At 44.5% G+C, this 15,460-nt stretch overlaps 1 protein-coding gene and 1 non-coding gene across 2 annotated transcripts in view; one reads left to right on the top strand and one right to left on the bottom strand.

The window, feature by feature from the left end:
- The window catches only part of LOC145419177 (cyclin-F-like), a 36,574-nt gene that overhangs the window by 5,472 nt on the left and 15,642 nt on the right, over positions 1 to 15,460 (bottom strand). The window contains exons 8-11 of the mRNA XM_080287416.1: positions 13,977 to 14,062; positions 11,625 to 11,761; positions 11,276 to 11,400; positions 372 to 496 (exon numbers count right to left, since the gene is read on the bottom strand). Of these exons, the coding sequence (XP_080143542.1) occupies positions 372 to 496; positions 11,276 to 11,400; positions 11,625 to 11,761; positions 13,977 to 14,062 (473 nt within the window). The remainder of the gene's footprint in view (positions 1 to 371; positions 497 to 11,275; positions 11,401 to 11,624; positions 11,762 to 13,976; positions 14,063 to 15,460) is intronic.
- Positions 7,955 to 8,073, top strand: LOC145389496 (5S ribosomal RNA). The gene has a single exon (XR_013895473.1). It is a non-coding gene; the product is annotated as a 5S ribosomal RNA (ribosomal RNA).

Raw genomic sequence — 15,460 nt, forward strand, 5'->3', positions numbered from 1 at the left:
CAGTAAGGTGTAATAAACAAAATAAATCACTTAGGAAAAGGTGTTAGGGAGCTTTATGCAGAGTATGGTGATATTGGAAGGATTTATGTAACACAGAAGAGGACAGTAAGGTGTAATAAACAAAATAAATCACTTAGGAAAAGGTGTTAGGGAGCTTTATGCAGAGTATGGTGATATTGGAAGGATTTATGTAACACAGAAGAGGACAGTAAGGTGTAATAAACAAAATAAATCACTTAGGAAAAGGTGTTAGGGAGCTTTATGCAGAGTATGGTGATATGGGAAGGATTTACGTAACACAAGACAGTACGGTGTAATAAAATAAATCACTCAGGAAAAGGTGTTAGGGAATATGTCGTATATATACTAACTTCTTGCTATATATAATGGTGAGTGGCTGAAGGAGCTGCGCGTGGGTGAAGCCAGAGATCGAGCAGAGGTTGGGCCAGGGTAGTCGAGAGAGAATGTAGCCGAGTAGCACACAGGCGCAGCTGACCTGAAACGAGGGATAAGGAGCAATTAAGGTGTGCTAATGAGGTGTGCTAATTGGGTGTACTAATGAGGTGCTAATGAGGTGTACTAATAGATGTGCTGAGGTGTACTAATTGGGTGTACTAATGAGGTGTATTAATTGGGTGTATTAATGAGCTGCACCTTCTCGCTCGCGCTTTGCCAGCATGGGTAATGGTGTCTCCTACATATGGCCATTGATCAGGTTCAAAGACCACCACCGCCTTTGGGTCCCGCAGTACTTCTTGTAAAGGACGAAGGCATTGAGGAAGGCCATCTGAAGGAGTAAAAGGTCATCTTCTTCATCCACTAAAGTGTTCTCCCAGTGAAATGAAAGTGTTTTATTATCTGATTATCAAGAGCTACGCCGCCCATGAACTTGCTGTACTCCCCCCCATCGCTAAAGGATTGTTGTCACACCACGGCGTTGGGTGTCCACTCAACGCTGTGGTTCCTGTGTCTTGCTGTTGTGCAGGGTGGAGATGACAGACGTGGGATGGTGTCTTGCCACAGAATGACAAACGCATTTCCCCCACACCAGAACAGAGTGGTGTCGAGGGGCAACTTCTTCGCAGCTGCCCTGAGGAATGGAGGGGCGCCACCCTAGACCAGCCACAGGGCACCACACACATAGAATTTCTCGGCATACAGCCGTTGGGCCACGTTGAGGGAGTTGCAGAAATTATCCATGTCGATGCGAAGGGTGTGAGCTGGGAGCAGGGCAGTGAAATGGCAGGGGACAGGGTGACATGGAGGTGATTTGTTTGAGGCCACCCCTCATGGGATTAAGGCATCTGGCACTACATAGATAGACAGAAATGTGGTACCCTTGGCCAGCCAGGTGTTTGGGGAGGGTCATGATGGTGCCTCGTGTCTTCTTGCCAATCCCTTGAAGCTCAATACACAGCCGGTGAGAACCTTAGCCACAACGATCATCTTAACACAGTATTTCTCAGGCATGCGGGGATTATACACCTTTCCTCAGTATACCCTTCCACGTTTGCGGGATCAGGGCATCGGGAGATAGATAGATAGATAGATAGATGGTTCAAAATTTCAAAACTAACTGAAACATGCCACTTGGGTAGACATATCGTTGCTTCTCTCTCTCTCTCTCTCTCTCTCTTTAATTAACCTGATTTTACCGCAGCTGTTCCATGAAAGCGTATGTTAAGGATAAATATATAAATCATCATCATTATTATCATCATCATCATTATTATCACCATCATCATCACTGTCATCATCTTCATCATCCACTCATTTGATGTAGTGCTGCCTCCTTCTTCCACTCACTCATCCATCCATCCTCCAATCCTGTGTTGCCCCATGAGGAGCGTAGGAGGCCAGGGCTAGGCAAGTTGGTGCTGACATTTAAGATGAGAGTGACCTGCCTCACTCATCCCTGAGTGGCATTACATGAGCAATAAACCCCAACCATCCCTTGGATATAAACCTGCACCGGCTCAATCCGATTGGAGCGCCTTAATTACCCACTAAACCACCAGGCGCTGTAATTTGCTTAAAATGACGTCTGCATTTCTGGTAGGTGGTGGCGACCATCATCCACTCACTTGATGTAGTGCTGCCTACTTCTTCCTTAGCCTTTATCATTCTTTTTCTGTGCCTGTCCTCCTCTCTTCCTATTTCTCACCATCATCCACTCACTTGATGTAGTGCTGCCTACTTCTTCCTTAGCCTTTATCATTCTTTTTCTGTGCCTGTCCTCCTCTCTTCCTATTTCTCACCATCATCCACTCACTTGATGTAGTGCTGCCTACTTCTTCCTTAGCCTTTATCATTCTTTTTCTGTGCCTGTCCTCCTCTCTTCCTATTTCTCACCATCATCCACTCACTTGATGTAGTGCTGCCTACTTCTTCCTTAGCCTTTATCATTCTTTTTCTGTGCCTGTCCTCCTCTCTTCCTATTTCTCACCATCATCCACTCACTTGATGTAGTGCTGCCTACTTCTTCCTTAGCCTTTATCATTCTTTTTCTGTGCCTGTCCTCCTCTCTTCCTATTTCTCACCATCATCCACTCACTTGATGTAGTGCTGCCTACTTCTTCCTTAGCCTTTATCATTCTTTTTCTGTGCCTGTCCTCCTCTCTTCCTATTTCTCACCACCATCCACTCACTTGATGTAGTGCTGCCTACTTCTTCCTTAGCCTTTATCATTCTTTTTCTGTGCCTGTCCTCCTCTCTTCCTATTTCTCACCATCATCCACTCACTTGATGTAGTGCTGCCTACTTCTTCCTTAGCCTTTATCATTCTTTTTCTGTGCCTGTCCTCCTCTCTTCCTATTTCTCACCATCATCCACTCACTTGATGTAGTGCTGCCTACTTCTTCCTTTGCCTTTATCATTCTTTTTCTGTGCCTGTCCTCCTCTCTTCCTATTTCTCACCATCATCCACTCACTTGATGTAGTGCTGCCTACTTCTTCCTTAGCCTTTATCATTCTTTTTCTGTGGCTGTCCTCCTCTCTTCCTATTTCTCACCATCATCCACTCACTTGATGTAGTGCTGCCTACTTCTTCCTTAGCCTTTATCATTCTTTTTCTGTGCCTGTCCTCCTCTCTTCCTATTTCTCACCATCATCCACTCACTTGATGTAGTGCTGCCTACTTCTTCCTTAGCCTTTATCATTCTTTTTCTGTGCCTGTCCTCCTCTCTTCCTATTTCTCACCATCATCCACTCACTTGATGTAGTGCTGCCTACTTCTTCCTTAGCCTTTATCATTCTTTTTCTGTGCCTGTCCTCCTCTCTTCCTATTTCTCACCATCATCCACTCACTTGATGTAGTGCTGCCTACTTCTTCCTTAGCCTTTATCATTCTTTTTCTGTGCCTGTCCTCCTCTCTTCCTATTTCTCACCATCATCCACTCACTTGATGTAGTGCTGCCTACTTCTTCCTTAGCCTTTATCATTCTTTTTCTGTGCCTGTCCTCCTCTCTTCCTATTTCTCACCATCATCCACTCACTTGATGTAGTGCTGCCTACTTCTTCCTTAGCCTTTATCATTCTTTTTCTGTGCCTGTCCTCCTCTCTTCCTATTTCTCACCACCATCCACTCACTTGATGTAGTGCTGCCTACTTCTTCCTTAGCCTTTATCATTCTTTTTCTGTGCCTGTCCTCCTCTCTTCCTATTTCTCACCATCATCCACTCACTTGATGTAGTGCTGCCTACTTCTTCCTTAGCCTTTATCATTCTTTTTCTGTGCCTGTCCTCCTCTCTTCCTATTTCTCACCATCATCCACTCACTTGATGTAGTGCTGCCTACTTCTTCCTTTGCCTTTATCATTCTTTTTCTGTGCCTGTCCTCCTCTCTTCCTATTTCTCACCATCATCCACTCACTTGATGTAGTGCTGCCTACTTCTTCCTTAGCCTTTATCATTCTTTTTCTGTGCCTGTCCTCCTCTCTTCCTATTTCTCACCATCATCCACTCACTTGATGTAGTGCTGCCTACTTCTTCCTTAGCCTTTATCATTCTTTTTCTGTGCCTGTCCTCCTCTCTTCCTATTTCTCACCATCATCCACTCACTTGATGTAGTGCTGCCTACTTCTTCCTTAGCCTTTATCATTCTTTTTCTGTGCCTGTCCTCCTCTCTTCCTATTTCTCACCATCATCCACTCACTTGATGTAGTGCTGCCTACTTCTTCCTTAGCCTTTATCATTCTTTTTCTGTGCCTGTCCTCCTCTCTTCCTATTTCTCACCATCATCCACTCACTTGATGTAGTGCTGCCTACTTCTTCCTTAGCCTTTATCATTCTTTTTCTGTGCCTGTCCTCCTCTCTTCCTATTTCTCACCATCATCCACTCACTTGATGTAGTGCTGCCTACTTCTTCCTTAGCCTTTATCATTCTTTTTCTGTGCCTGTCCTCCTCTCTTCCTATTTCTCACCATCATCCACTCACTTGATGTAGTGCTGCCTACTTCTTCCAAAATCAATACAACTTACATGATATTCTTTTCATGCCAATTTGGGAGAGGGAGGGGGAGGCCGAGGATGAGATGGAGGGATGGGGTGGAGAGGTATATGAGAGAGGGGGGTGTGAGCTGGGAGCAGGGCAGTGAAATGGCAGGGGACAGGGTGACATGGAGGTGATTTGTTTGTGACCACCCCTTATGGGATTAAGGCGTCTGGCAATAGATAGACAGATAGATTTTTTTTTACAATAGCAACATCAGGCTGGGTCAGAAAGAGTGAAGAGTTTGGATGACGCAAAAAACATACATTACCCCTCACAGTACAGCGTGTGTGTGTGTGTGTGTGTGTGTGTGTGTGTGTGTGTGTGTGTGTGTGTGTGTGTGTTTCACCTGTTTACTCGTAACCATAAGTACAGGTGGGTAATTACAGCAGCTGATACCAGTTTTATAGTAAGAAATGGGCTCCCAGGATATGCCTTGTCCACTGGGCTCTTTGTACACTGTGGAGAGAGAGAGAGAAGATACATAGTGCGTTTGTTTGCGTTTGGCCAAAGGTGTGTGTGTGTGTGAGGGAGAGAGGGGAGGGGTTAAGTGGGGAAGTGGATGGGGAGATGTGTGTGTGTGTGTGTGTGTGTGTGTGTGTGTGTGTGTGTGTGTGTGTGTCTTTGAGTGATTTACGGCAAATGGAGAAGCACCAGTTAACAAGACTGAATAATGATGTACTGGTGAATTGCATCCTCGCATCAAAAAACAGGTTAGAGGAACCAAATCATCAGCAACGTCAGAAATTAGATGAGATCACGAGGGAACTGGCAGATCTCAAGAGTCAAATAACATCACCAGAGAGTGTTTGCAATAAAATAATTGTCACGTACGCAAAAGCAAATTGATAAGCAAGCTGAGATCATTGCCAGACAGCAGAGCGTCCTGGAGTCCATCAGCAGGAGAGGAAGGGAAACAAGGCTGGTCGTCCTCGCCGTCCCTGATGAGGGCGAGAGCTTAGCTGGAGACACGACGGACGAGGGGAAACTTGGCAAGATCTGGAGTGAACCGGGCGAACCGCTGAACATCGAGTCCTGTCGGAGGTTGGGACGAGGTAAACCAGGGGAACGTAAGAGGCCCATCCTGGTGATCTTGGCTTTGAAGCAGGTGTGGGGTAAAATTCTTGGGAAGACCAGGAGGCTAAAGGAGACTGGCGCGCCGTGTGACTGTGTGTTTGTGAAGAAAGACGTACATCCTTCTGTACGGGATGAATGGAAGCGTCTGCGGGATGTTGAGGCAGCAGAGAGGACTAAACCAGAGAACGTCGGCTGCACGATCAGGCTGGACACGAAGGAGAGGAAACTTTATCGCGATCAGGTGGTCATCGACAGCTGGCGGCCGGCTCCTTTCTAGGTGAACCAAAAAGAAGACATGTTGCAATCATGTCGTGGAACATCAATGGGGTTCGTAGAAAGTTAGAAAAGCCCAATGTACTGTACTGGCATTGTTAATGAATTACGATGTGATAGGGTTGAATGAAGTGAAAACTAGTGATCGTATCTCTCTACCTGGCTATGTTTGTTATAGAGACACTGTGAGGTCAGACGGACACAGAGGGGGCACAGTGGTACTGGTAAAGCGTTGTTTACAGTCATTTGTGATGGGTGTACACTGTAAAATGAAAGACCAAGTTTGGCTCAGATAGTCCCTATTGAGCACTGTGCTCTTGGGCTTTGTGTATATACCCCCTACAGATTCGCAGTACTTTAATCCTAACAGTTTCAGTTATATCTATCTATCTATCTATACTATATCCTAGGCTGCTTCCCCCAAGGAAAGGGAGGTAGCCGAGACAGGACGACACACTCCCAACTTACTCATCCATTCCAACACATTCCTTCGCATCTTAGCCCCAAAGGGGAGAACAGACAGATCCTCAGTTATATACAAGAGCAAATGATATGTGGAAAAGAGGACAATTGTAATGTTCTACCAATGGGAGACCTGAACACACATTTTGGTACTGATGTTCAAAAATATTTTAGTGAATTTACTTGTTCCTGGATCTGATTACTTCACCTACCCTGAGATTCCTGAGCAAATTAATTTACCTGAGAATGCAAATACCATGACTACTGTGTGTGTAGAACAACCTTTAGTGGTGGTAAATAACTTGATATATGGTGAAGAACATTATAAGAGCAATCTGACGTATAGGAGACATAATGAATGGATTTCTGAAGCAGATGTGTGTATTGCTTCTACCAATATTTTAAACTGCATTTAAAGTTTCCCTGTGAATAATGGTCTTGATATGCCATCGGATCACGCCCCCATAGCCGTTGCTCTGTCCCCCCCTGTGGTGGATAGGGTGTGCCTTGGTGTGCGGGCGGGTGTGCCTTGGTGTGCGGGCGGGTGTGCCTTGGTGTGCGGGCGGGTTTGCTTGGTGATCATGCAGTTATGTATTCAGGTTGTAAGAAGAAGAAATCTCAGTTAACACGTCCTATAAAGTTTTGTGATGTTCGCGTTGAAAACTGTACTGGGGACCTTTCTCGATTCGATAATCCCCAGTTTGATCCTGACATTGATACGTGAGCCAAATGGCCGATGTTTTGTACATTTGTGCTAGTGCCAGTCGGTGTGCTCAGGTGACTGTGCCAGAGGATGTCACAGTCAGCAGGTGGGAGAGACTCTTAAATGATATGGATGACAGGCGTATGTGGAAAGCTACAGACTGGCGTGGGGAGTATAGAGATGATAGTGATGGTTCCGATGGTAATAAATAACCCACAGATGAGGATTTCAAAGTCTTTTTTGAGGAGGTATGTAACCTGAGAGGAGCATGTGCAGTGACGTGGAGGGACAGGTTGACGAATGAAGAAGTGAAGGAACGTTGTGGGGTGGATGTGGATGTGGTTGAGAAGATTAGGAGAAATACACTGAGGTGGTTTGGACATGTGGAGAGAATGGAGAATGAAAGACTGACTAAGAGGGTGTATGTAGGTGAGGTGGAGGGAGGGAGAGGGAGAGGTAGACCGAGGATGAGGTGGAGGGATGGAGTTGAGAGGTATATGAGGGAGGGAGGGGTGAGTTGGGGGGAGGGTAGTCAAACGGTGGGTGACAGAGCGACTTGGAGGCGTTTTGTCTGCGGCCACCCTTTGCGGGATTAGGGCGTCGGGCTATAGATAGATAGATAGATATAAACCACATGATGCTGAACCTACGGTACCTACTGAGTTTAATACAAATGTAACCAAACCAGTTCTTGATGATGACAGAATTTAATGCGGTAATGCGAGAAATACGCAGATTAAAGCAAGATAAAGCGTGTGGGCCTGATGGGATAAGCCGGGGAATTATAAAGTTTTACCAGACCAGTGGATACAATTTATTTTAGCGTTGTTTAATGCAGTCTTTTCCTCTGGCTGTTACCCCACATCCTGGCAGTTGGCCCGTGTGGTTACCATATTTAAGAAAGGTAACAGATCATTACCCAAGAATTATCGTGGTATAAATATAATAAATTGTAACAGCCATACCACGTTGAGTACACTGCTTCCTGTCCGATCAGCGAAGTTAAGCAATGTTGGGTCTGGTTAGTACTTGGATGGGTGACCGCCTGGGAACACCAGATGCTGTTGGCATCCCTACGTGTCAAGTGGGGTTGGTGGAGGATTAGTGCCCCTCCCTGTAAAACAATTAACTCTAAGCCCTTGGCCACCCCGTTTGGGATACATGGCGTCTGGCAATGAATGAATGAATGAATGAATCACTATTATTATTATTATTAATGTTATTATCACTATTATACGTGTCAAGTGGGGTTGGTGGAGGATTAGTGCCCCTCCCTGTAAAACAATTAACTCTAAGCCCTTGGCCACCCCGTTTGGGATACATGGCGTCTGGCAATGAATGAATGAAAATGAACAGATCATTACCCAAGAATTATCGTGGTATAAATATAGTATATTGTTTGGCAAAGCTGTATGACATGGTGCTATCAACTCGGTTAATTATGTGGTTTGTTCCGTATCGGGGGCAGGCAGGGAGTCAGGAGGGCCGGGGCTGCATTGAGCATGTGGTGGCACTTAGACTGTTCATTGATTTGGCCTGCAGGAGAAAGCATAAGTTAGTTGTTTGCCTTGTCGATTTTTCAATGGCATATGACCGGGTCCCTCGCGCCAAATTGTTTCGCATGTTACGTGATTTGGGGTGCGGGTGGCGAATGTTAGTGGCGCTGGTGGCGATATACGGGGTTACTCTGAGCATTATTGGGACAGCCATTGTAACATCCAGGCTCGGCGTCAGACAGGCGTCCCCAACATCTTGTTCATTGTTTATCATTTTTGTAAACAGCATGATTATGACTTGGAGGTGATTTGTCTGTGGCCACCCTCTGCGGGATTAGGGCGTCGGGCTATAGATAGATAGATAGATAGATGATTATGTTGATAAAGTCCAATTGTGGGCCAGATGGTTTTTTACAGTGGCTTTATCTCCTTGTCCTTATGGACGATACTGTTCTTCTCTCGACAACGCGACGCGGGACGGAACATAAACTTACATTTCTGAATCAGTTCTGTGTAAACAATGGCATGGTTGTGAATAATATTAAGACCAAGTTCTTTGCAATCCATGCGTCAGTGAGCGATCGTGTGCCATTGTGCGTTGGTGATATGGTGGTGCAGTGGCGTGACAGGTATGTGTATCTGGGCAGCTGTACACAAGCGACGGCACCCTGTCGTCCGCCATTACCCCCCACACACAAGCAAAGACATGCCACATTCTGAAATTTGTGTCATTTTTGGAAAAGAATATAGACATATCATTTTATGTTAAAAAGGAAATGATTGAAGCAGGCTTAATGTCAACCATCCTATATGGCTGTGAGTGCTGCTTCAATGGGAACTTGAGGCCAATGGAAGAATTGTACTGGGGTATTAAACAGCTGCTGGGAGCTGGTATGACGGCGTGCACGGATGTTTGTCACGTGGAACTTGAGGCCAATGGAACAATTGTATAACTGGGGTATTAAACAGCTGCTGGGAGCTCGTATGACGGCGTGCACGGGCGTTTGTCACGTGGAACTCGGGTGCCAGCCACTGAAATCTTTTGTACTAGCAAGGCAGAGGAAGGTTTTCCAGCGACTGTGGGGGGAGAGGCGCGGTATGCCCGATGACCCGTGGGTGCACACCGTCAGGCTGACCATGGCGGCTAACACACCAACAAGTAAACACATTAAGAGTTTAATTAATAATTCTGTTGATGATGTTAAAGTCGGCAATGAATCTTTAAAGCAATCAATTTCTAACTCTACATCTTCTAGAAGCCTAATTTATAATGTGTTGAACCCTACCTTAACAGTTCACGAGATCTATAAATGTTGTGGTAAAACTAGTGAGGTACACAGAATGGCATTTAGTCGGCTGCGGGTAATCAGTTACAATCTGGCATTTGAGACGGGCCGTTGGCATCGGTGTGGACGTGTGCCGGTAGCAGAGCGGTTCTGTCCATGTGGTGCTGTGGTAGCAGAGCGGTTCTGTCCATGTGGTGCTGTGGTAGCAGAGCGGTTCTGTCCATGTGGTGCTGTGGTAGCAGAGCGGTTCTGTCCATGTGGTGCTGTGGTAGCAGAGCGGTTCTGTCCATGTGGTGCTGTGGTAGCAGAGCGGTTCTGTCCATGTGGTGCTGTGGTAGCAGAGCGGTTCTGTCCATGTGGTGCTGTGGTAGCAGAGCGGTTCTGTCCATGTGGTGCTGTGGTAGCAGAGTGGTTCTGTCCATGTGGTGCTGTGGTAGCAGAGCGGTTCTGTCCATGTGGTGCTGTGGTAGCAGAGCGGTTCTGTCCATGTGGTGCTGTGGTAGCAGAGTGGTTCTGTCCATGTGGTGCTGTACAAACAGAGTTGCATGTACTGGAGGTGTGTCCACTGACTCAGCACATACGTACAAGATATAACTTTACTTCCTGGAGTCAAATCATTGCTGACGATGCTGCTTGCTATTGAGCAGATAGTGTATAAGGTCCTTTCCTGTTTTTGCTAGTGTGTACTATAATGTTTATCATAACCTATGTTATTTAAAGGGTATTTATTGAGCAGATAGTGTATAAGGTCCTGTTTTGGCTAGTGTGTACTATAATGTTTATCATAACCTATGTTATTTAAAGGGTATTTATTGAGCAGATAGTGTATAAGGTCCTGTTTTGGCTAGTGTGTACTATAATGTTTATCATAACCTGTGTTATTTAAAGGGTATTTATTGAGCAGATAGTGTATAAGGTCCTGTTTTGGCTAGTGTGTACTATAATGTTTATCATAACCTGTGTTATTTAAAGGGTATTTATTGAGCAGATAGTGTATAAGGTCCTGTTTTGGCTAGTGTGTACTATAATGTTTATCATAACCTGTGTTATTTAAAGGGTATTTATTGAGCAGATAGTGTATAAGGTCCTGTTTTGGCTAGTGTGTACTATAATGTTTATCATAACCTGTGTTATTTAAAGGGTATTTAAGTCATTATGTACACTCTTATTCTAACCATGATATATCACTGGCATTTTTTGTTTCCGTAAAAAAGGTGATTGGTGACATTGTAGTTGCGTTACTAATGAGAAGTGTAGTTATTGCCATCTTTCATTAAGGCTATATAGGGTCACTGATCAACCCTTTAATACATCACTTGTTCTGTGCACCATAATTGTTTGCTAATATCTGATATGCTGTTTGTCATGTTAAGGGAAATCCTGTATCTGTAACTGCATATTGTGGTTAATATATACTTACTTACTTATGTATATTCCAGATGTGTGTGTGTGTGTGTGTGTGTGTGTGTAAAACTTGGCAAGCACACTACCTGGGCGAGGGTGGTGCGAGGAGGGTACGAGCAGGTGATGGCCAGGTCACACACGAATGCGGTCCAATCCCGGGTTAGATCAGGCGCTTGTACACACTCCAGGATGACCATCGCGTAATCTAGAACTGTTAGGAGGCGTTAGGGAGTGTTATATCTATCTATCTATCTATCCATCTATCTATCTATCTATCTATATATATATCCCAACCTACCTACCCATCCATCCATACATCCATTTACATATTCATATTCCTACCCATCCATCAATCTATCTATCCACCTACCTTATCTATCTATCTATCTATCTATCTATCCATCTATCTATCTATCTATCTATCTATCAACTCACTTGTGGGCCTATCCAGATTTGCTTTGAGGGCGGCCATGACCTCTCCCAACGTTCGTACCACATCACTATAAGCGTACGTATCGTCAGTCACCCACGACGCCTCTCGCACCGTCAGTAGGGACGCCCCTGACACAAACCTGCGATGTAAACAAACTTTTTAACGCACACACACACATAAGAGTACACATGAGCCAATAAAACACACACACACACACACACACACACACACACACACAAGAGTACACATGAGCCAATAATACACACACACACACACACACACATGAGCACACATGAATCCAAGTTTTACACACACACACACATGAGTACCAAGCCAAGTTTTACACACACACACACACACACACAGGAGTACACATGGAGCCAAGTTTTACACACACACACACACACACAGGAGTACACATGGAGCCAAGTTTTACACACACACACACACACACACACACACACACACACACACACACACACGAGTACACATGGAGCCAAGTTTTACACACACACACACCAAGTCAACATTATTCTCTCTCTCTCTCACACACACACACACACACACACACACACCAAACAGTTTGAGGAGGATATAATACAATCCATCACGTACGAGGGAATCACTTATACACAAGAGAAAGATATTTGTGAAGCACTCAGTAAGAATTTCCAATTAGTTTTTACAGAAGAAAAACATTTTGAGAGGGACTATGTGGCACACGCATGTCCACACATACTACCAGATATACAAATACCAGAAAAAGTAATACAGGAGGAGTTAAGTGGATTAGACAGAGGAAATGCAAGTGGTCCTGATGAAATGTCATGTTGGGTGTTACCAGAATGTGCAAAGGAGTTAAGTAAATCATTATTTTTAATTTTCAAGAAATCTTTGAGTCAAGGTAAACTACCTGACATTTGGAAGAAAGCAAATATTGTCCCCTTATTCAAGAAAGGAAACAGACAAAATCCACTCAACTACCGACCAGTATCACTGACCAGTGTTGTAAGCAAGGTATTAGAAAAACTTATAAGAAAAGCTTGGGTAAATCATCTAGAAGAACACAGTATGATAACAGAAAGACAGTTTGGTTTCAGAAAAGGAAAATCCTGTGTTACTAATCTGTTGAGCTACTATGACAGAGTAACAAACACAATACAGGAAAGGGAAGGATGGGTGGACAGTATCCATTTAGATTTCAAGAAAGCTTTTGACACAGTACCACACCAAAGACTTTTATGGAAACTGTACCATCAAGGAGGAATTCGAGGCAAACTGTTTTGTTGGATGCAAGACTTTCTCATAAAAAGAGAAATGAGGACAGTACTAAGAGGAAACTACTCATCATGGAAAGAAGTGACTAGTGGAGTACCACAGGGTTCAGTGCTGGCACCAATCATGTTTTTAGTGTATATAAATGATATAAACAGTAACACTGGAAATGAAAGCTATCTGAGTATGTTTGCAGATGATGCAAAAATACAAAGGAGAATTACTAGCACAGACTCTTGTAGGGAGCTACAAGAAGAATTAAATAAACTTCATGAATGGAGTAGTACATGGCAAATGGAATTCAATGTGGACAAGTGTCATGTAATCAAGTTTGGTAAAAGTGGAAAAAGACCTGATTGGGATTATACGTTAGGAAATAAAACCCTACACACATCAGAAAGAGAGAAAGACCTAGGTGTGATTATCAATAACAGACTATCTCCGGCTGACCACATCAGCGAGAAGGTACGGAACATGTATACACTGCTTGCAAATATGAGAATAGCATTCACATACATAAATGAAGACATGCTAAGAAGGATAATAACATCATTCATTAGACCAACCCTGGAATATGCATCAGTAGTCTGGAGTCCTCATCTCAAAAAGCACATAGACAAGATTGAAAAAGTTCAAAAGGCCGCTACAAGATGGATACCAAGCTTAAGGGACCTAAGCTACGAAGAAAGACTAAATAAACTGAATCTACCAACACTACAGGAGAGAAGGAAAAGAGGTGACATGATAATGCTATATAAATGCATATCAGGAAAGGAGAAAATAGACATAAATGATTACTTAACATATGGAGAAGCATCAGCAAGAGGACACTGCAAAAAACTGCATAAGATGAGAGGTGATAAAGACGTAAGGAAATTCAGTTTCCCAAACAGAGCAATTGATCAATGGAATGCACTACCGCATGAAATAGTGTGTGCCAAAACAATTCACAGATTTAAGGATATGTACGATAAATATGGTTTAAGACACGGGACAGTACGAGCTGGACTCATTCCTGTAAAGATACAATTAGGTAAGAACAATTAGGTAAGAACACACGCACACACACACACACCAACCTTGTGGTCAGAAGGAGAGATGTTATACCAATGAGCTGAAGTTCACTGCGTCTGACTTGTTGCACATTGAGGTAGGCGTCAACGATCTGTAAACAAACGTACATCAATATCATCATCACTATCATCAGCATCATCAATATCATCATCATCATCATCATCGCTATCATCAGCATCATCAATGTCATCATCATCATTGCTATCATCATCATTATCATTATTATTATCATCATCATTATCTTTGTCATCATCATCATCACTGTCATCATCTTCATTATCCACTCATTTGATGTAGTGCTGCCTACTTCTTCCACTCACTCATCCATCCATCCTCCAATCCTGTGTTGCCCCATGAGGAGCGTAGGAGGCCGGGGCTAGGCAAGTTGGTGCTGACATTTAAGATGAGAGTGACCAGCCTCACTCATCCCTGAGTGGCATTACATGAGCAATAAACCCCAACCACCCCTTGGATATAAACCTGCACCGGCTCAATCCGATTGGAGCGCCTTAATTACCCACTAAACCACCAGGCGCCATAATTTGGTGTTATGGTTACCACCCAGCGTAGCACAGTCAAGTCGCTTATGGTGCAGACTCCCATGCTATGGTTTTCTATGACACAGTAAGGTGGAAGAATAAAATAAAACGAACCACCGCATAAAATACCTATGGTGTGGCGGCGTGGCAAGGTTTGAAACGCCTGGGCAAACCTCATCCCTCTCCTGCCAGTCAACACCCGCTCAGTGTGTAGCCAGACCGCTACTTACCCTCCCCTGACCTGCCTGTCATCGCTGCCTATTGTTAAGTGCACAGAAACGGCAGACAGGCACCCCGCACACCCCGCCACCCCTGGGAGCACTTCAAGGCCATTAAAAATTGACGAAAAGTTGGATGTAATGGATCGAGAAAGGGGAGAAGAAGGGTAGTATCACCAGATCCTATAAAATCCAGCTTTCGTACCATTTACAAGAACAGAGAGAATAATCTGAAATGTGTTAAGGCTTACAGGACTGGGAGCATCAACGGATGTGTTAGGTGCAAGGAGGAAGCACTTCTGTGGGCAGAGAGGTGCCTGCAGGTGTTTGTGCTGCGGCAGGGGAGGCATAACACACCCATCGATGGACCTATGCCCAGAGACAGGGCCAGGAAATTTCACAGTGTTGCCTGTCGCCGCCTTGGCCTGAGCCCGTCCAAGTCATTCCAAGCCAGCCAGGATGGTTCCTGAGTTTTCTGAAGAGGAAGAACCTGAAGAACGTTCTCCTCACTGGTGAACGTGCCTCAGCAGACACCACCGCTGCTGCCAGATTCCCTGCTCTCCTTCAAGATAAGGTCACAGTGGAAGGTTACAGCAGCATGGCAGACCGGGATGCAGTGGAAACATCTGCCATCTGCCACCTACATCTTGAAGCAGCAGCAGCAGGCAAGGGGAAGGTAGGCTGACAAATCTCGGTACACTGTTATTTTGTGCACCAATGCTGCCAGTAATT

The sequence above is a fragment of the Coenobita brevimanus genome, chromosome 117 (assembly GCF_032717465.1).
Source record: "Coenobita brevimanus isolate Jiangsu-jjx chromosome 117, ASM3271746v2, whole genome shotgun sequence".
Classification (NCBI taxonomy): Eukaryota; Metazoa; Arthropoda; class Malacostraca; order Decapoda; family Coenobitidae; genus Coenobita; species Coenobita brevimanus.